This window comes from Carettochelys insculpta, chromosome 8 (assembly GCF_033958435.1).
Source record: "Carettochelys insculpta isolate YL-2023 chromosome 8, ASM3395843v1, whole genome shotgun sequence".
Lineage (NCBI taxonomy): Eukaryota > Metazoa > Chordata > Testudines > Carettochelyidae > Carettochelys > Carettochelys insculpta.
In genome coordinates, this window is record NC_134144.1 from 58,241,139 (window position 1) to 58,254,861 (window position 13,723).

At 38.9% G+C, this 13,723-nt stretch overlaps 1 protein-coding gene across 3 annotated transcripts in view; it reads right to left on the reverse strand.

Annotated features, from left to right (window-relative positions):
- RAB3GAP1 (RAB3 GTPase activating protein catalytic subunit 1) overlaps positions 1-13,723 on the reverse strand; it is a 50,649-nt gene that overhangs the window by 20,714 nt on the left and 16,212 nt on the right. For all 3 annotated transcript variants that reach the window (XR_012646371.1, XM_075000837.1, XM_075000835.1), the window contains exons 8-15: positions 13,234-13,333; positions 8,022-8,103; positions 6,022-6,090; positions 4,007-4,080; positions 3,116-3,208; positions 1,704-1,873; positions 1,103-1,198; positions 30-202 (exon numbers count right to left, since the gene is read on the reverse strand). Coding sequence is in view for 2 of the 3 variants with exons in the window: in XM_075000837.1 (XP_074856938.1) it covers positions 30-202; positions 1,103-1,198; positions 1,704-1,873; positions 3,116-3,208; positions 4,007-4,080; positions 6,022-6,090; positions 8,022-8,103; positions 13,234-13,333 (857 nt within the window). In the remaining variant the exon portion in view is untranslated. The remainder of the gene's footprint in view (positions 1-29; positions 203-1,102; positions 1,199-1,703; positions 1,874-3,115; positions 3,209-4,006; positions 4,081-6,021; positions 6,091-8,021; positions 8,104-13,233; positions 13,334-13,723) is intronic.

Genomic DNA, 13,723 nt, shown 5'->3' on the forward strand with positions numbered 1-13,723 from the left:
ACATTTTCAACGTCCCATGAAACTCTTACCCTGGAATTAGATTATTTTTCTCCCATCTGCAGCGCATTTCCACTACAAATTCTTGCCAGAGGTGTGCCACTCCTTTTACCCCTCCATGGTAGAAGTTAATCATACAAAGACATAAAGCCAGTTTGTAGGTCAGACTATCTGAAGGAGCTGATTTGAACTGATTGTAAAGATTCTACATGAGAAATATTGAAAGAAAAATCCACATAATGACTATATTTTTTAAACTTTTCATTACACTTAAACACAAATCACTACCTCCATGTGTCAATGAGAGCAAAATTAAGTCTGCTAGAGTATTAGCTCTCAATGATAAGGAACACAGGGGAACAAAGACAGTTTCCATGGAACAGTGGTAGGTAACGTGTGGCCCATCAGAGTTGTGTGTGTGACCCACAAGGCATTTTGTTTACCATTGTTCACAGGCAGGATTGCCAGATTCTGCCAGTCTCCAGCAGCATAGTTTTTCTCCTACCAATGTTACTAAAATGACATACATGTGACTTAAGGTGTGTGCTGACTGCACATATCAGCCATGAGAGCCATGTGCTCCTGCATCCAATCAAAGCACTGCTACAGTTCAACAAGCACACCTCACAAATTCTAAGTAAAGAAACATAATTAGCAAAATTACTATCCTGGCAGACTCTCTTAGTTATGACTATCTGGCAGCTCACTGAGATGAGAGAAGGCCACTCATGAAGCCCACTTATTAGCCTAGGTTGCCCATCGCTTTTATAGAACTTCCAGTAAAAATAACTATTCTTCCAATCATTCTCTAGTGGTAGTAAGAGAGAAAATTGCAGCAAACTAAGAGGAAAAGCAAAGGTGAATAGCAACACCTACTGGTCAAACAAGAATGTAGCTGACTTTTAAGACTTTTAAATATGTTTTTTAAAATAGGCAAACTAATGGAGATAAAAGGCATTCCATATGGGAAACTTTTTTTTTTTTGTTTAAAAGATATGCTACATAAAAGAAGCTATATAATCAAGTTCTCTCAACACTTTTTTTAAAGTATCAAGAAATCACTCAAATTTGATACATTTCCCTTATTAATTTTAATTAAACTTACATATTCTTCACTCTCTGGAGGAGGATTGTTTCTTGAAGTACTAGGCATAGCTTCAGATCCTTCTGTTAGTTTGTCAGTAGCATCAGGAAATAAGAACTTGAGGGTGGGATGGAGTGAATGGGGGATGGGAAAAAGAAATACGCCATGTCAGTTTTTAGCACTTTCATCACTTTTTTCCACATGCCTATTTTTTTCTTGACATAGTTACGCTAAATATGCTGTGATCAACTTCTTGAGTTTGAACAGTGCTATTCAAACAATGGAGGTTATTTATTTTCCCCTGATACACATGAAATGGATATTTTCTTGAAATGGATGAGAATATTCCACTAGACTTAACATGGCTTATCAAATTTCAGACAAATAGATATAGTTGTTTGTCAACAGAAAAGATGGCCTCCAGTTAAAGAGCCTTACTTGACATTGGGATCACTATTTGATTACTCTGGTTATGCATAGGAGAGACTCTTCCAATCTAATAGCATTACATCATAACTAATCACTCTCACCAGTACGTGAATATATCTTTAAAATTTTGTAAATCACAAATGTAAAACAAAAGACATGCATACAATATGATGCAGTTTGCTCAGTTGCTTACCGACATAATAGTACTGAGGACTTCACTATTTAACGGCGATTCATCTACACCTCTGTGTTTGCGAATTTTTTTCTTTGCACTATGAACCATGTTTGTGACAGACAATTTATGGATTGGAACTGGGGCTGGCTCTGTGAGCTTTGACAAAGCATGGGTTATATCAGCAACCTCTACAAGAAATTATAAAATAAGTTCAGCATTCTATTCCATCATTTATTTAGAATTTACAATTCTAGCCAACTTGTTAACCTAGTCTCTCTAATTCTGATGTCATGTACCACATCTGAAATTAACTGTTCTTACCCACACTGCTGAAAGACAGTCGTATTACAAAGCAATCACCAGACTTCCTTGCTTTCTTTAGAGACTGTAAATAACCATTAAAATTAAACCATCAATCCTGTCCTCCTGTCTAATTCAGAATAATTACAGTGCCCAAGTCAAAGAAATTTGAAACTATCCAATATTCAAAATAAGATGTTAAAATACAAGTGAGCTGGTTGTACAGTATAAAGGAAACGAAAAATAAATTTAAGAACAGACCAGGAAAATGATGTAAGTAAAAACCCATTGATTATCCAAGATTCAGTGATCATGACATTTGATTGACGGACAAAGGAAAGGTAAAGAGGGACTAACAAAAACAGCTTTCTGATAAAAATCAAAATACAAAAGCAAGAATTTGGTTCTCAAAGGACAGGCTGCCAAAAGACACTCTTGTAAGCTCAGAGTTCTAACTCACGCTGAAGACCAACTCCCCTTCCATCTGCACACAAATCATGCTAACCCAACGCTTGGACCCAGTGTTCCAGGACCCCATGGGGTAGAAGGTGTGAATCTGAGTCAAGCCACAACTCACAGTTCAAGACTTACTGCTTTACATTATAGACACAGCTGTTATAGATCAGACTTGGGCACTAGGAGTCCACCAGAAGTAGCCCACTACTTCCAAGGCAGATTTTCTTTGTCCTTTGAACACTCAAGTCTGGTGTATGTAGCTTTCCCCATGCTGTATAACAAAGAAAGAACGAGAATGGCTGCATTCTGGGAGAGTGCCAAGAAATCCTGGCTATGAATGGTTGGTGTAAGGTCTGCAAAATGTAGCATAGACACAATTCCTCACCTGGGATTACAAATGAGTGGAGACTTAGGTTAACAAACCCACTGTCTGTTAACTCATGTTGTACTAAACCTAGGATTACACTACAGGGCTGGCATACCCTAAAAGACCCACCTGGGTCTGGGGTGTGGGAAGAAGTGTTAGAATGTGCCTGTAATTTTCCCTACTAAGAGAATCTATAGGTTTCCCCTAGTGTTGTAAAATAGTAAATCTAGCTGATGTCACGAACACACAGTACAGTAAAGGAAAAGTGATCAAATTACAACAGAGAAAATTTAACAAATATTTCTACCTTTTCCATCTTCTTCATATGTAGATCTTCCAAGAATTTCATCAGTTGATTCCTTCCGACGACAAAGTTTGAAGAACTCAGTTAGAAAGTCACCTACAAAGAAAATATTTTTCTAAATATTTGGTTAATTTATTGCTAAAGGATTTTCAATGACTATAGCACAAGTCCTTTTTGACCATAGCAGGAGTCCTTGGGGGAAAGGGAAAGAAGTGACAATTATCTTAACTATTAATTTGAGAAAGCTATTATCATGATCTCTAGGCCATGCTTTACATATTTGTGGATCAAAACTACTAAATTAAAGCTTAACAAGAGTGAAAAGCCAACTAGAAACCTAACAACTATTCCAAAAATAAATCTCATATGCAGCTAATGCACCTCCTCAAGCTTCATAGCATGCTCTGAATAAACAAATTCTGGGAGTGCTGGCCCAACCGGGATAGTGAGGTCCAGAGTTATGAGCCCATATTGAGAACATCATGCCTCATTGATTTACAAAGGTACGGACTTCCACCTAGTGAGCCTCAACTGATCTGTTTAGGGACGGACACAGGAAGAAGCCAACTTTTAGACAGATTCTAAGCAACACAGTGCTTTATGGAACAAAATTAGCACATGAACATTAGCCAGAACCTAGTGAAGTCTAGAGAACAGAGGTCTAATAAAACTGTACATCAAAAAAATTTTTTTTCCAAGAATTAAGGGCTTCAAAGACAACCTAATATGAAGTTCATTTAGGCCTCCGAGAAATCAGGAGAAGCTGTGCTCAGAATTAAGGAAAATTATGAAGCAAATGCAGAATCACAAAGCATTAGGAGACTGGTCATCTATTCAGCACTAAATTTCATCTTATTGATGTCCAGAATGGAAAAGAAGTTATAGATACCTTACCTAACAAACACTGAGGATTATCTGCTTTTCTTACTCTCACAGACCACTGTGGTGCTTGAATGGGATCCAAGTCACTTAAAACAAAAACAAAAAAAAACCTTTTTTGTCAACACCAGTATTAGGGGGAAATTACTTGCACTTCAAGTAATCAAATGGTCTTAGAAAATTCTAGGTTAAGTCTATAAACAAAGAAATCAGCCAAACGAGGTTACGGAAGTCATCACAGAATGTACAAAATGCAACCTGTAATTGTTGCCACAGGGGAACAAGACATCAAAACAGAACAACATGAGGCAAGTGAGAAAAATTAGTAACAGATGGAAGTCTGGAAAACAAGGATCCCGTTTCCATGCATGTCTAAAAAAGTCAGGAAAGAGAAATACAAAATAAAGCCCTATTTAAAGGTAAACCAAATGTATTTTGGAGTTTAACATATGTTTCGGAGTTTACCACATGAACATTTAATTGTCTGTATGTATCTTCATCCAAAAGTTTCCAAAACTTAGAACCTATTGCCGCAAAAGTATTAACACAAAGGCTGTGGCCACACTTGGCCCAAACTTCGAAATGGCCATGCTAACGGCCAAATCGAAGAATACTACTGAGGCACTTAAATGAATATTCAGCACCTCATTAGCATTAGCACACTTCCGGCCATGGTGCTTCAAAAGCACCACTTTCAAACGCGCACGGCTTGGCACAGCTACACAGGGGTCCTTTTCAAAAGCACCCCGCGCATTCTGAAAGCCGAACAAGGGGAATTTCAAAATGTGTGGGCTCCTTTCGAAAAGGACCCCCATACAGCCACACTGAGCCACGCACATTAAAAAGCAACACTTTGGAAGGGCTGCAGACGGAAGCGTGCTAATGCTAATGAGGTGCTGAATATTCAAGTCAGCACCTCTTTAGTATTCTTTGATTTGGCCCTTAACGTGGCCATTTCAAACTTTTGGCCAACTGTGGCCACAGCCAAAGTGTTAGCATTCTTTCTTAAAAGAAGCCAATGCCCATTGCTGACCATGCTTGCTAGCTTTGGTAGAAAACAAAGATGACATTTCATTCTTCAGCAAAGACAGCTGTAGGCTTCAGTAACTCCTTTTACTTTCCAAGTTCGCTATGACACATCGTTCTTCAGCTCAAATCAAAACCAGCACCCAACTTAAAATCAATCAATCAATCAGAGTCAAATGCAAACTAGAGAGAGAATTAAAGTACTACGCAAACGAATATCAATATGTAATGACCCTTTCCCAATGCACACAAGGAAAAACTGATATGAAAACGATGGTTTCTGAAATACGTTCTTACCAGCTGAGTTATACAGTCAAGGCACTGAAAATGAAACTCTTAGGCTGTGTCTACACTGAGCCATACTGCTGACAGTGACATAAATAAGTAGTCTCAAAAATGCGAAATGGAGGCTCATTTCCATAGTCATGTGACTAATGCATATTCGTGCCCAAAAATCAAGCAGCGTAGACGTGGGTCTGCTGGCAAAAACCTCCTTTGTCAGCAGGCACCTTGTGCCTGATTTTTTTTGAGCCATAACGGGCTACCAACAAAAGGAGACCACCAGAACCATGTCTACATGGCTTGAGTTGGGGCCTGAACATGCAAATTAGCCTTGTGAATATACACATCAGTCATGTGAATATGCATATGACCCATTTTTCATTTTCGAGACTGCTTATTTGTATCAAACTGCCAGCACTAGGGCTCAGTGTAGACACAGCCTTAGACTTTTTTTTAAACTCCAGGGCTATGATTACACTAGCCCCTGCCCCTCTTTCGAAAGGGGGATGCTAATGAGACACTTCAGGATACGATAATGAGGTGCTGCAATGAATGTGCAGCACCTCATTAGCATCTTTCAATTAGGTTCATTATCATCCCCCTTCCAAGTTCTGGGGCTGGTGTACACATAGCCTAGGTGACACTAGACTGATGCAAGCTATTAATGGCTGAAGAAAAAATATCTAAACATTAATTAATATATTTACAAAACACATACTTACGAATAAACATCATTGTCCACAATGATGCCTTCTGTTAGATGAGGCCATGTAGTTGCTAAATGGAGTTCACTGAAACAACAAAAACTTGATATAAATTATGCTAGACTGAGTTCTAAAAAGCTCTGGAAGAGATTTTGAAAGGCATAAATGACAGTTAACTTCCTCTAGCTCTCACTGAAATTCAGTGGAAGTTAGGGAGTTCACCACCATTTATGACTTTCAAAATCTCCCCTATTGTGGCCTAGCACAATAAATTCTTGAATTATATTCATGATTTCAAATTTTGTTCTAAATCAGTACTGTATTCTGATTTCAGGATTTTATTACAGCATTTTTGTTAAATTTGAGGTAAAGGTTTATTTGTTTTTTGTTTTTGTGTTTTTTAAACTTTGGGAGGAAAATGAGGGATAAAAATGGATATTCAGTTCTCAAAGGAGCAAAAGATATAAAAACATTATTTTAATTCAGACAAGTTGATATGTTTCCATTGACTATGCCTTTTTACTTCTATTATATTGATTTGTGTACTGTGCCTATCACGCTATATCTGAATTCCCTTTAGTAGTACAACAGAGAATGTGATTAATATCCATCACATAGACTTCTCCCAATTTCTCTTCCTAAAGGGAAAGAGTTTTTAAATTTTGTTTTTTTTAATTTCATGTATGTATGTTTAAGTGTACATCCTGACAGGGAAAGGCAACTGGGAAAAGCTTGAGAACCAACGCATATGTTGCTGCAGGAAATTATGAGAACAGTGATGGATATTTCCTCTTCAACAGAAAGAGGGAAAATTCTACTGCATGCCCTAAGAAGGACTACAGTTAAGGAACAGACATGGAGACCCCCCAGGAGAACTGAAATTACTATCACAGAACTCCCAGTCAACAAGGTCTTAATCCAAATCTCCTGGCATTGGAAAACAAGCATAATTTCATCTGATACCTGGCAAACTGGGCACTCATGATCCATAGCCACTTGGGATACAGATTTGACAGCATTATTAGAACTAAACCTGGTTACTACAGGACATATAATGGCTACCCTAATAATCTGCAAAGTTGCTCACACCTTTTCATATCACTAATTTGCAAATTGCTTTGGCATACCTTAACATTAAACATGCTACACAATAAACACTGTTTAGACTGGATAAATTTAAAAAAAAACTTGGATCTCAAAAATCTTACAGGAATTTTAGTGCATGTAGAAACCCAGCCATTTATACCACTTGTTTATAGAATCATAGAACACTAGAACTGGAATGGAAATCGAGAGGTCATTGAGTCTAGTCCCCTGTCCTCAAGGCAGGACCAAGCACTGTCTATGGAACAAGGAAACTCATCTTCTACAAATGCCTTTGTTCTTCTGATGACAAATTCAGTTTATTTTTGACAACAGTTTGCTCAACTTTAAACATACATTAAAGAGTTAAGGCTAATGCTCTGCATATGGGCAGAGCATCTGTAGCTATGGTACATCTAGAATTATGGTTTGTTTGATAAAAACAAGATGAAAAAATTTATAATCTATTACATTGCACCTACTACATCAGGTACCCAAAATATCCGTCATGAAATTTGGAATCTAAACTACAGTGTTTTTCACTATTCTATACACTAGCGTTTGTCAAGTTTCATAGAAGTCTCTCAACACACAACGCTCTTAGCTCCTATGCAATATTTAAAATACAAAGCTTTCTGTTAGCCATATAGAGCGACAGATAGATACATCACTGGAAAAACAAAAGAGCAGAAATGTAGCACTTTAAAAGACTAACAAAATGATTTATTAAAGTGCTACATTTCTGCCTTTTTTTTTTTTTGGTCTGAATACAGACTAACATGGCTACCTCTCTGTTACTATGGAAAAACAGAAGTCCATATAAAATTAGATTTATAGTTGTAAATGCTTTTGAGGGAAAGCACACACGTGCACACACACAAAAACACCTCTTATTTTCTAAAACAAGCTTAATTTTTCTGAACTCTTAATCTCACCTAATGGGATCTTCACAGGCACCAAATGGTAATTTCCCAAATTCCAAGCCACCAACTTCTCCTCCAACTAGTGCATCTATATCTGAAGACAGATCACCACATTTCCCGGAATATAAACATAGCAATCATTTGTTAGATCAACAGCACACTGTCTGCTAAATATAAAGCTTACATCACATATGATTGTTCTGCTGAACAAGTTAAAATTTAGGTAATGTAAAATATTCATTACTAACAACTGACACATTGTCTTGGCAAACTATATATTCCATATGCTAAAAGTCATTTTAAGGCAAAAAGGAAAAATTATTTTTAATCATCTATATTTTAAGTGACTTCTTCATTGGAATAACAATGTACTTACATGATTTCTCTCTTTAAATACAGATGTAAACCAAACTAAAAGATAACATTACTAGTAAATATTTTTATTTAATAATGTTTTTCTTAGACATCATAGGCCACTTACACCATTCCCTTCTATACACATTACAAATGCAAAATGTGTCAAATATATGATCCTTACTGAACTAAAAAGATCTGAAGTAACCAGAAAGCAGTTTTTGTCATTTGACTTGTTCAAAAACAAACTGATTAACTATGATCAAGAATGGTCAGATAATTTGTTACAATAGAAAAAGTTGCAAAGAAAGAGTAAAACTTCATGGTCTCCAGCAGACTTAGCCTTAGATTGATACTTAAGTAACTTGTTTTTTGTAATTAAACGTAACAGATATTTTAACTGTTGGAACAACAGAGAGAGGGTTTAAAAAAAAAAACAAAAAAAAAAAACAGCACCATCATTAAATAAAAAAATTGGCTGTTGCCAACACCTGGGTATTCTTGCTGGAATATCTGACAATATTCGACCACAGTCAAATATACAAGTGTGAGCCTCAGAGCATTCCGATACCAAAAGACATGGGTCTCCCTGGTATCTAGCAGAGTTTCACCTGCCCTGACCAGTACAGTTTAACTCAACTCACTCTTGCTATCATTTGTATCTAAAAGAGTCATGTAAATAGGTCAACAGAAAACTAAAACTCACCCAGCCATTAATATTCTTACATGATGCATGTATGGTCAACGTATAAAGGCTTTTATAGTTATGCTGGAATTATAACTAAAATATGTTTAAAATAGGTACGTGAGGGTGAGTTAAAACAGTTTTTTTTCCCCAAAGAAAGAAATACAGTTCTGCCTGATTCAATGCATCTCCCATGTAAATTGCTAAGGATTTAACCCAAGACAATGGCAAGCACATTTGCATGCCAGGCAAGTAATGTCCTCAGGAGAGAAAGTGATCATTTAATCTCAAAGGGGGTAGGAGACTGGACAGTCAGGAAGCCTTCCTGCCTTTTGAAGGTGGTGGCATGACCTCCTTAAGAGAATGACAGGAATGAATTGCAAAATACCTTCTAGTGGGCTGAACCAGGACAGCCATGTGTGCCCCACTGGAAGCAGAAGAGTGGGACAGGAAGGAGAAGTACAGGAGGCAAGCCCTGCAACTCAGATGAGCTGTGGCTACGACAGTAGATGGGGACATCCTGCCTGCTGTTTGAGTACTGATAAGAGCTCCCAGGACCACTAGCCATCTCTGAGAAGTTGGTGGAGCTTCTACCCGAGGACTGCCTGGGTCTCCCTGAGATACCAACCGAGATGCTGAGAAGCTGCTGGGGCTGCCACCTGCCAACTGTCCAGAGCTCCCCTTTAGGATCCCAGGAGCATGATTATGTCTTAGAATCTTCAGCTGTCCAAGGGAGCATCTTCCCTGGGGTTACACCCAGAATGTTCTGCTCTTGGGCCTCCTGCTAGAGCCATCACGTCTTGAGGGGTACTCCTAGAATCCTCTGCTTCCCTGGGGCTTGTGAACCCATGTCCAGCAGGGATCTCTCTGGGACAGCGATGGCCTAGTTCTACCCAGAATCCTTTGCTTCCCAGGAGACGTCTTCCCCCTTGAGCTCTGATTCCGTCCAGAACTGGCCACTTCCCTGGGGGTGCCTCTTAGCTTCTCCCAGATCTGCCTGAGCTGAGGCAGCTGCCCTGAAGCTAGTTGCTGATCTGTCTCCACTGCTGCTCCATGTGCAGTCCAGGAGCAGGGTGAAGGTCCAGCAGGTGTGACGAACCTTCCCCTTCTCAGTATTCAGTGGCCTATACACAAATCCTCCAGGTGCCTCCATCCTCCCAGTGCCTCTGCCTGTCACCCCTCAGTGGCTGAACATATGGGAGTACATCATTTAGCAGGGGCAGTAGTGGCCATTTTAGGGTAATTTCCCACTGAGTGCCTTGGGGGCAAGTGGCCTTTGTCCAGCCAGGCTGGGATACAAGGCAGGAAGAGAGGCTTGTGCGTAAAGGAACCAAGGCATCTCTTCCCTCTCTGTAGTGGGGAGAGGATGGAATTTTCCCCTCTGAAGTGTGGCTGCAGCCTGGGGAGGCACTAGCAGGTGCCCTGGCTGTGGGGTGTCTGTGGGGCATGACGACAGATGCAAGTATACTCAAGGGTGAGAGTACAAAGGCAACTCAGGGAATCCAGGCCACAGTCTGGCTGGGAGATGGTCAGATACAAAGTCCATGTGGTGTGAGTAGATCACCACTGACCCACAGTAGACCACTCTGCTATTGTTAGGACCTTGGGTTGAGGTGCAGTGTCCTCCCTGCCATCCCACCGCTAGGGTGGCAGTATTCCCCTTCCTTAGGCCAGGAGGCCTGTGCATCTCAGGCACCCCTACATAAGCCCTATAGACTGTACTCGTGCTCACCCCTACTGGGGCACCTAGATGGCTCAGCTGCTCTGCAGGCCAGAGTCTATTTATTGCTTTGCTGCCATGCCCTGACTGGATGTGGGCTCAGACTGCTTAACTGCTCTGCCTTGACTGAAGGCCAGAGGCTACAATTATTTGCTGCTCTGCCCTGACCAAAGGCCTGAGGTTCACATATTGCCTTACTGTTCTGCCCAGCCAGAGAACTGGAGCACTAGTGTAGCTAATTCCCCACTTTTAGCTCACCCTTACTAGTATGCAACAGCAAAGAGACATGGCCTACCTTCAGAGACTGACAGGGCAGGATGCAATCTACACAGGTCAATGAACTTTGAGAGATGTACATTTCCTGGACTATAAAGAGGGGCAGAGAACCTCCCAGTGATGCTAAGAAAACAAAGAAATCCAGCACCTAAGACTCTGGGTATTCTGACTAAGATCTCATCAGCTGTCGCTAGAAGTTTGTTTATGAAAGCTTCTTTATGAAAGACTGCAGATTGTTAAATTAGGTCTTTGCCATTAGCATATTTTTACTTTTGTGTAACCCCTTCTATCCTTATCTTTTATATATGAACTCAGTTAAAACACTGTTTAATTATCTCAATTACATAAGCTAATTTTACTTTATCTACATCAACCCAGTGCTTTAACTGAATCAAAGTCATTGTTAATGCCAGTCAAAATAACAAGATTCTGTTCTAGTCTCTTTAAAGCAGCAGCAGCACACTTAGTATCTTCTATTAATCTACAATGATAGGGGTTGTGCACTGCAGAGAGATCTCAGAGGAACTTGAGGTGTAGAGCTTACCAGATGTTACCCCCTAGGCAAGGTCTGGACTGGGAAGATCTACAATATATTTAAAATCCCGTGGCTCGCCTGTGTCAGCTGTAAGGGGTATCTGGGTAAGGGGCTATCTGATTGTGGTATGTTAGCGAGTTGTCATAAAGCTTAACTGCAAATTTCCCATTTATTGAGGCTGAAAGGGGTAGCATGGTGTCTCACAGCTCTGGATATCCCCAGCAGCTTGTTCAATTGATATTATCTGATAGGTCAAATGATCAATATGCCAGTACTAATACGCAGACGGGTTGTTCCACTCCCCAAAGCGGGTTTAATTGCTCCTACTCCCCATCTTCTACCCACTTGCACACAGCCTACTTTTTATGCACTGTTGGGACAACTTCTTTTGTTTTAATCTGCCCCAAAATCCTTTCCTTTTAACTTTCTCTGGGGATGAAAACATGCCCAAGACTCTTTTCAATAACAGTCAGCTAGTATTTCCTAAATGAGAACCTCCTACCTGACCCCAGCTCCACTTCTGGGTTTTTTTGCTTAAGGATAAAGCTAAAAATAGGTACCATAGCAACAGAAATAGCTCTGACAAACCAGCAGGAGCTAGAGGTCTTAGCCAAAAAGCTCTTTAGCCAGGCAAAGAGGAAGAAAAAAAGTTGCTCCTCACTCTGTTCTCTCTGAATAAAGATGTATATACACAATGGGAACATTTCAACTTTATATAAATAGAGATCCTTCACTTAGTAAAACTTTAATAGAAAGCAGAGAAATACACAAATATGTAGTAGGTCTTCCAGTTCCAATATGTCTACACAAAGATTTCTGTAAACTACTCGAGTTGCATAAAAAATGGATAAGCCTCAGAAATCCTAATAAAAAGTTATTCTTGCACAATGGTGTCGTCCTTTCAGAACCTAAACAGCAACAGCTAAGGTCTCACACAATGGAGAGTTTCTCTGGCGTCAGCCATATTATACCTAACTGTTCACATAATCTCAAAAAAATCAATGGCACCAACTACAAAAATAACTCTCTCCTCAAAACACTTATCAGCATCAAGAAGTTTGATATGATTCACACTAGTCATTCCAGTCATTAGTTACTTCTCTCCCATTCCTGTGCACTGTTTTATTTTTAGAATCTTTATTTAGGGAAGCTTATTTTACTCAATAACAATCTTGCAAAAAAATCTTTTCAAACTAAATGAAGACTCTATGAAAAATTATCTTACCCTGCGGAAGTTTCTACAGCATAACACTTGACAGATTAAACCAATCCAACTTTAGGGCTAAAACACGGTTATAATACATTTTCATCTCACCAATATGTAATCTGTTCTTACTGGTAACAAAGTGACTGGGCAACTTTGTTTTCCTCTGATTTTTATGTGTATATATGAATATATTTGGTGGGCTTATTTGCTCAGCAAATAGAAAAGAATAGCCAAGTGAGAGTGAACTGATCAGATCATTTAAAACACAGTCATAAAATTTTTCTTATACCCACAGATAATCACATGCTTTGAAGTGAACAGCTACTACAGTTTTACAAAATTCTTGCAAGTCACATACAAATATGAATTCCTTTAGAAACAAAATCACACCCAAACTTATATTAATTTAAAATTACCCTAACAATAGCATGAACAAGACTTTCCTACCTGGTGGTTGTTGGGGCCAGAAATACTGTTGCCAGTCTTGAAGAACGTAAGTTAGTCGAATAGCTATATTTACTGGAGGCAGAGGAGTTAAAGGACATCCCTAAAAGATAAAATGTAAAAGAAACACTGCAAATGAACTAAAGTAAATGAAGTAAAAGAGAAGTAATATTCTTCACACTTCACGTATTTGAAACTAAAATACTGAGTTTAAAAAAAAAAAACTGAAAGGGTTTTCAACATTATGTAAGATTTTGCTATTTTAGTACTATCTCAAGTTTCAACCCCAAAGCATATTTATCACTGTGCACTTCTGTCACTTGGTTTTAAAAAAAAAAAGCCTAACAGGACGTTGCCTTATGATATAAAAAAAATTGTACAATATAAAAAATAAGACAGATAGTATAAATTCAAAAATAAAAACAAACCAAATTAATTGTAGTGGACCCCCACCAAGTTACACAAGGGTTGCACTCCAGGGCAACCTCATGTA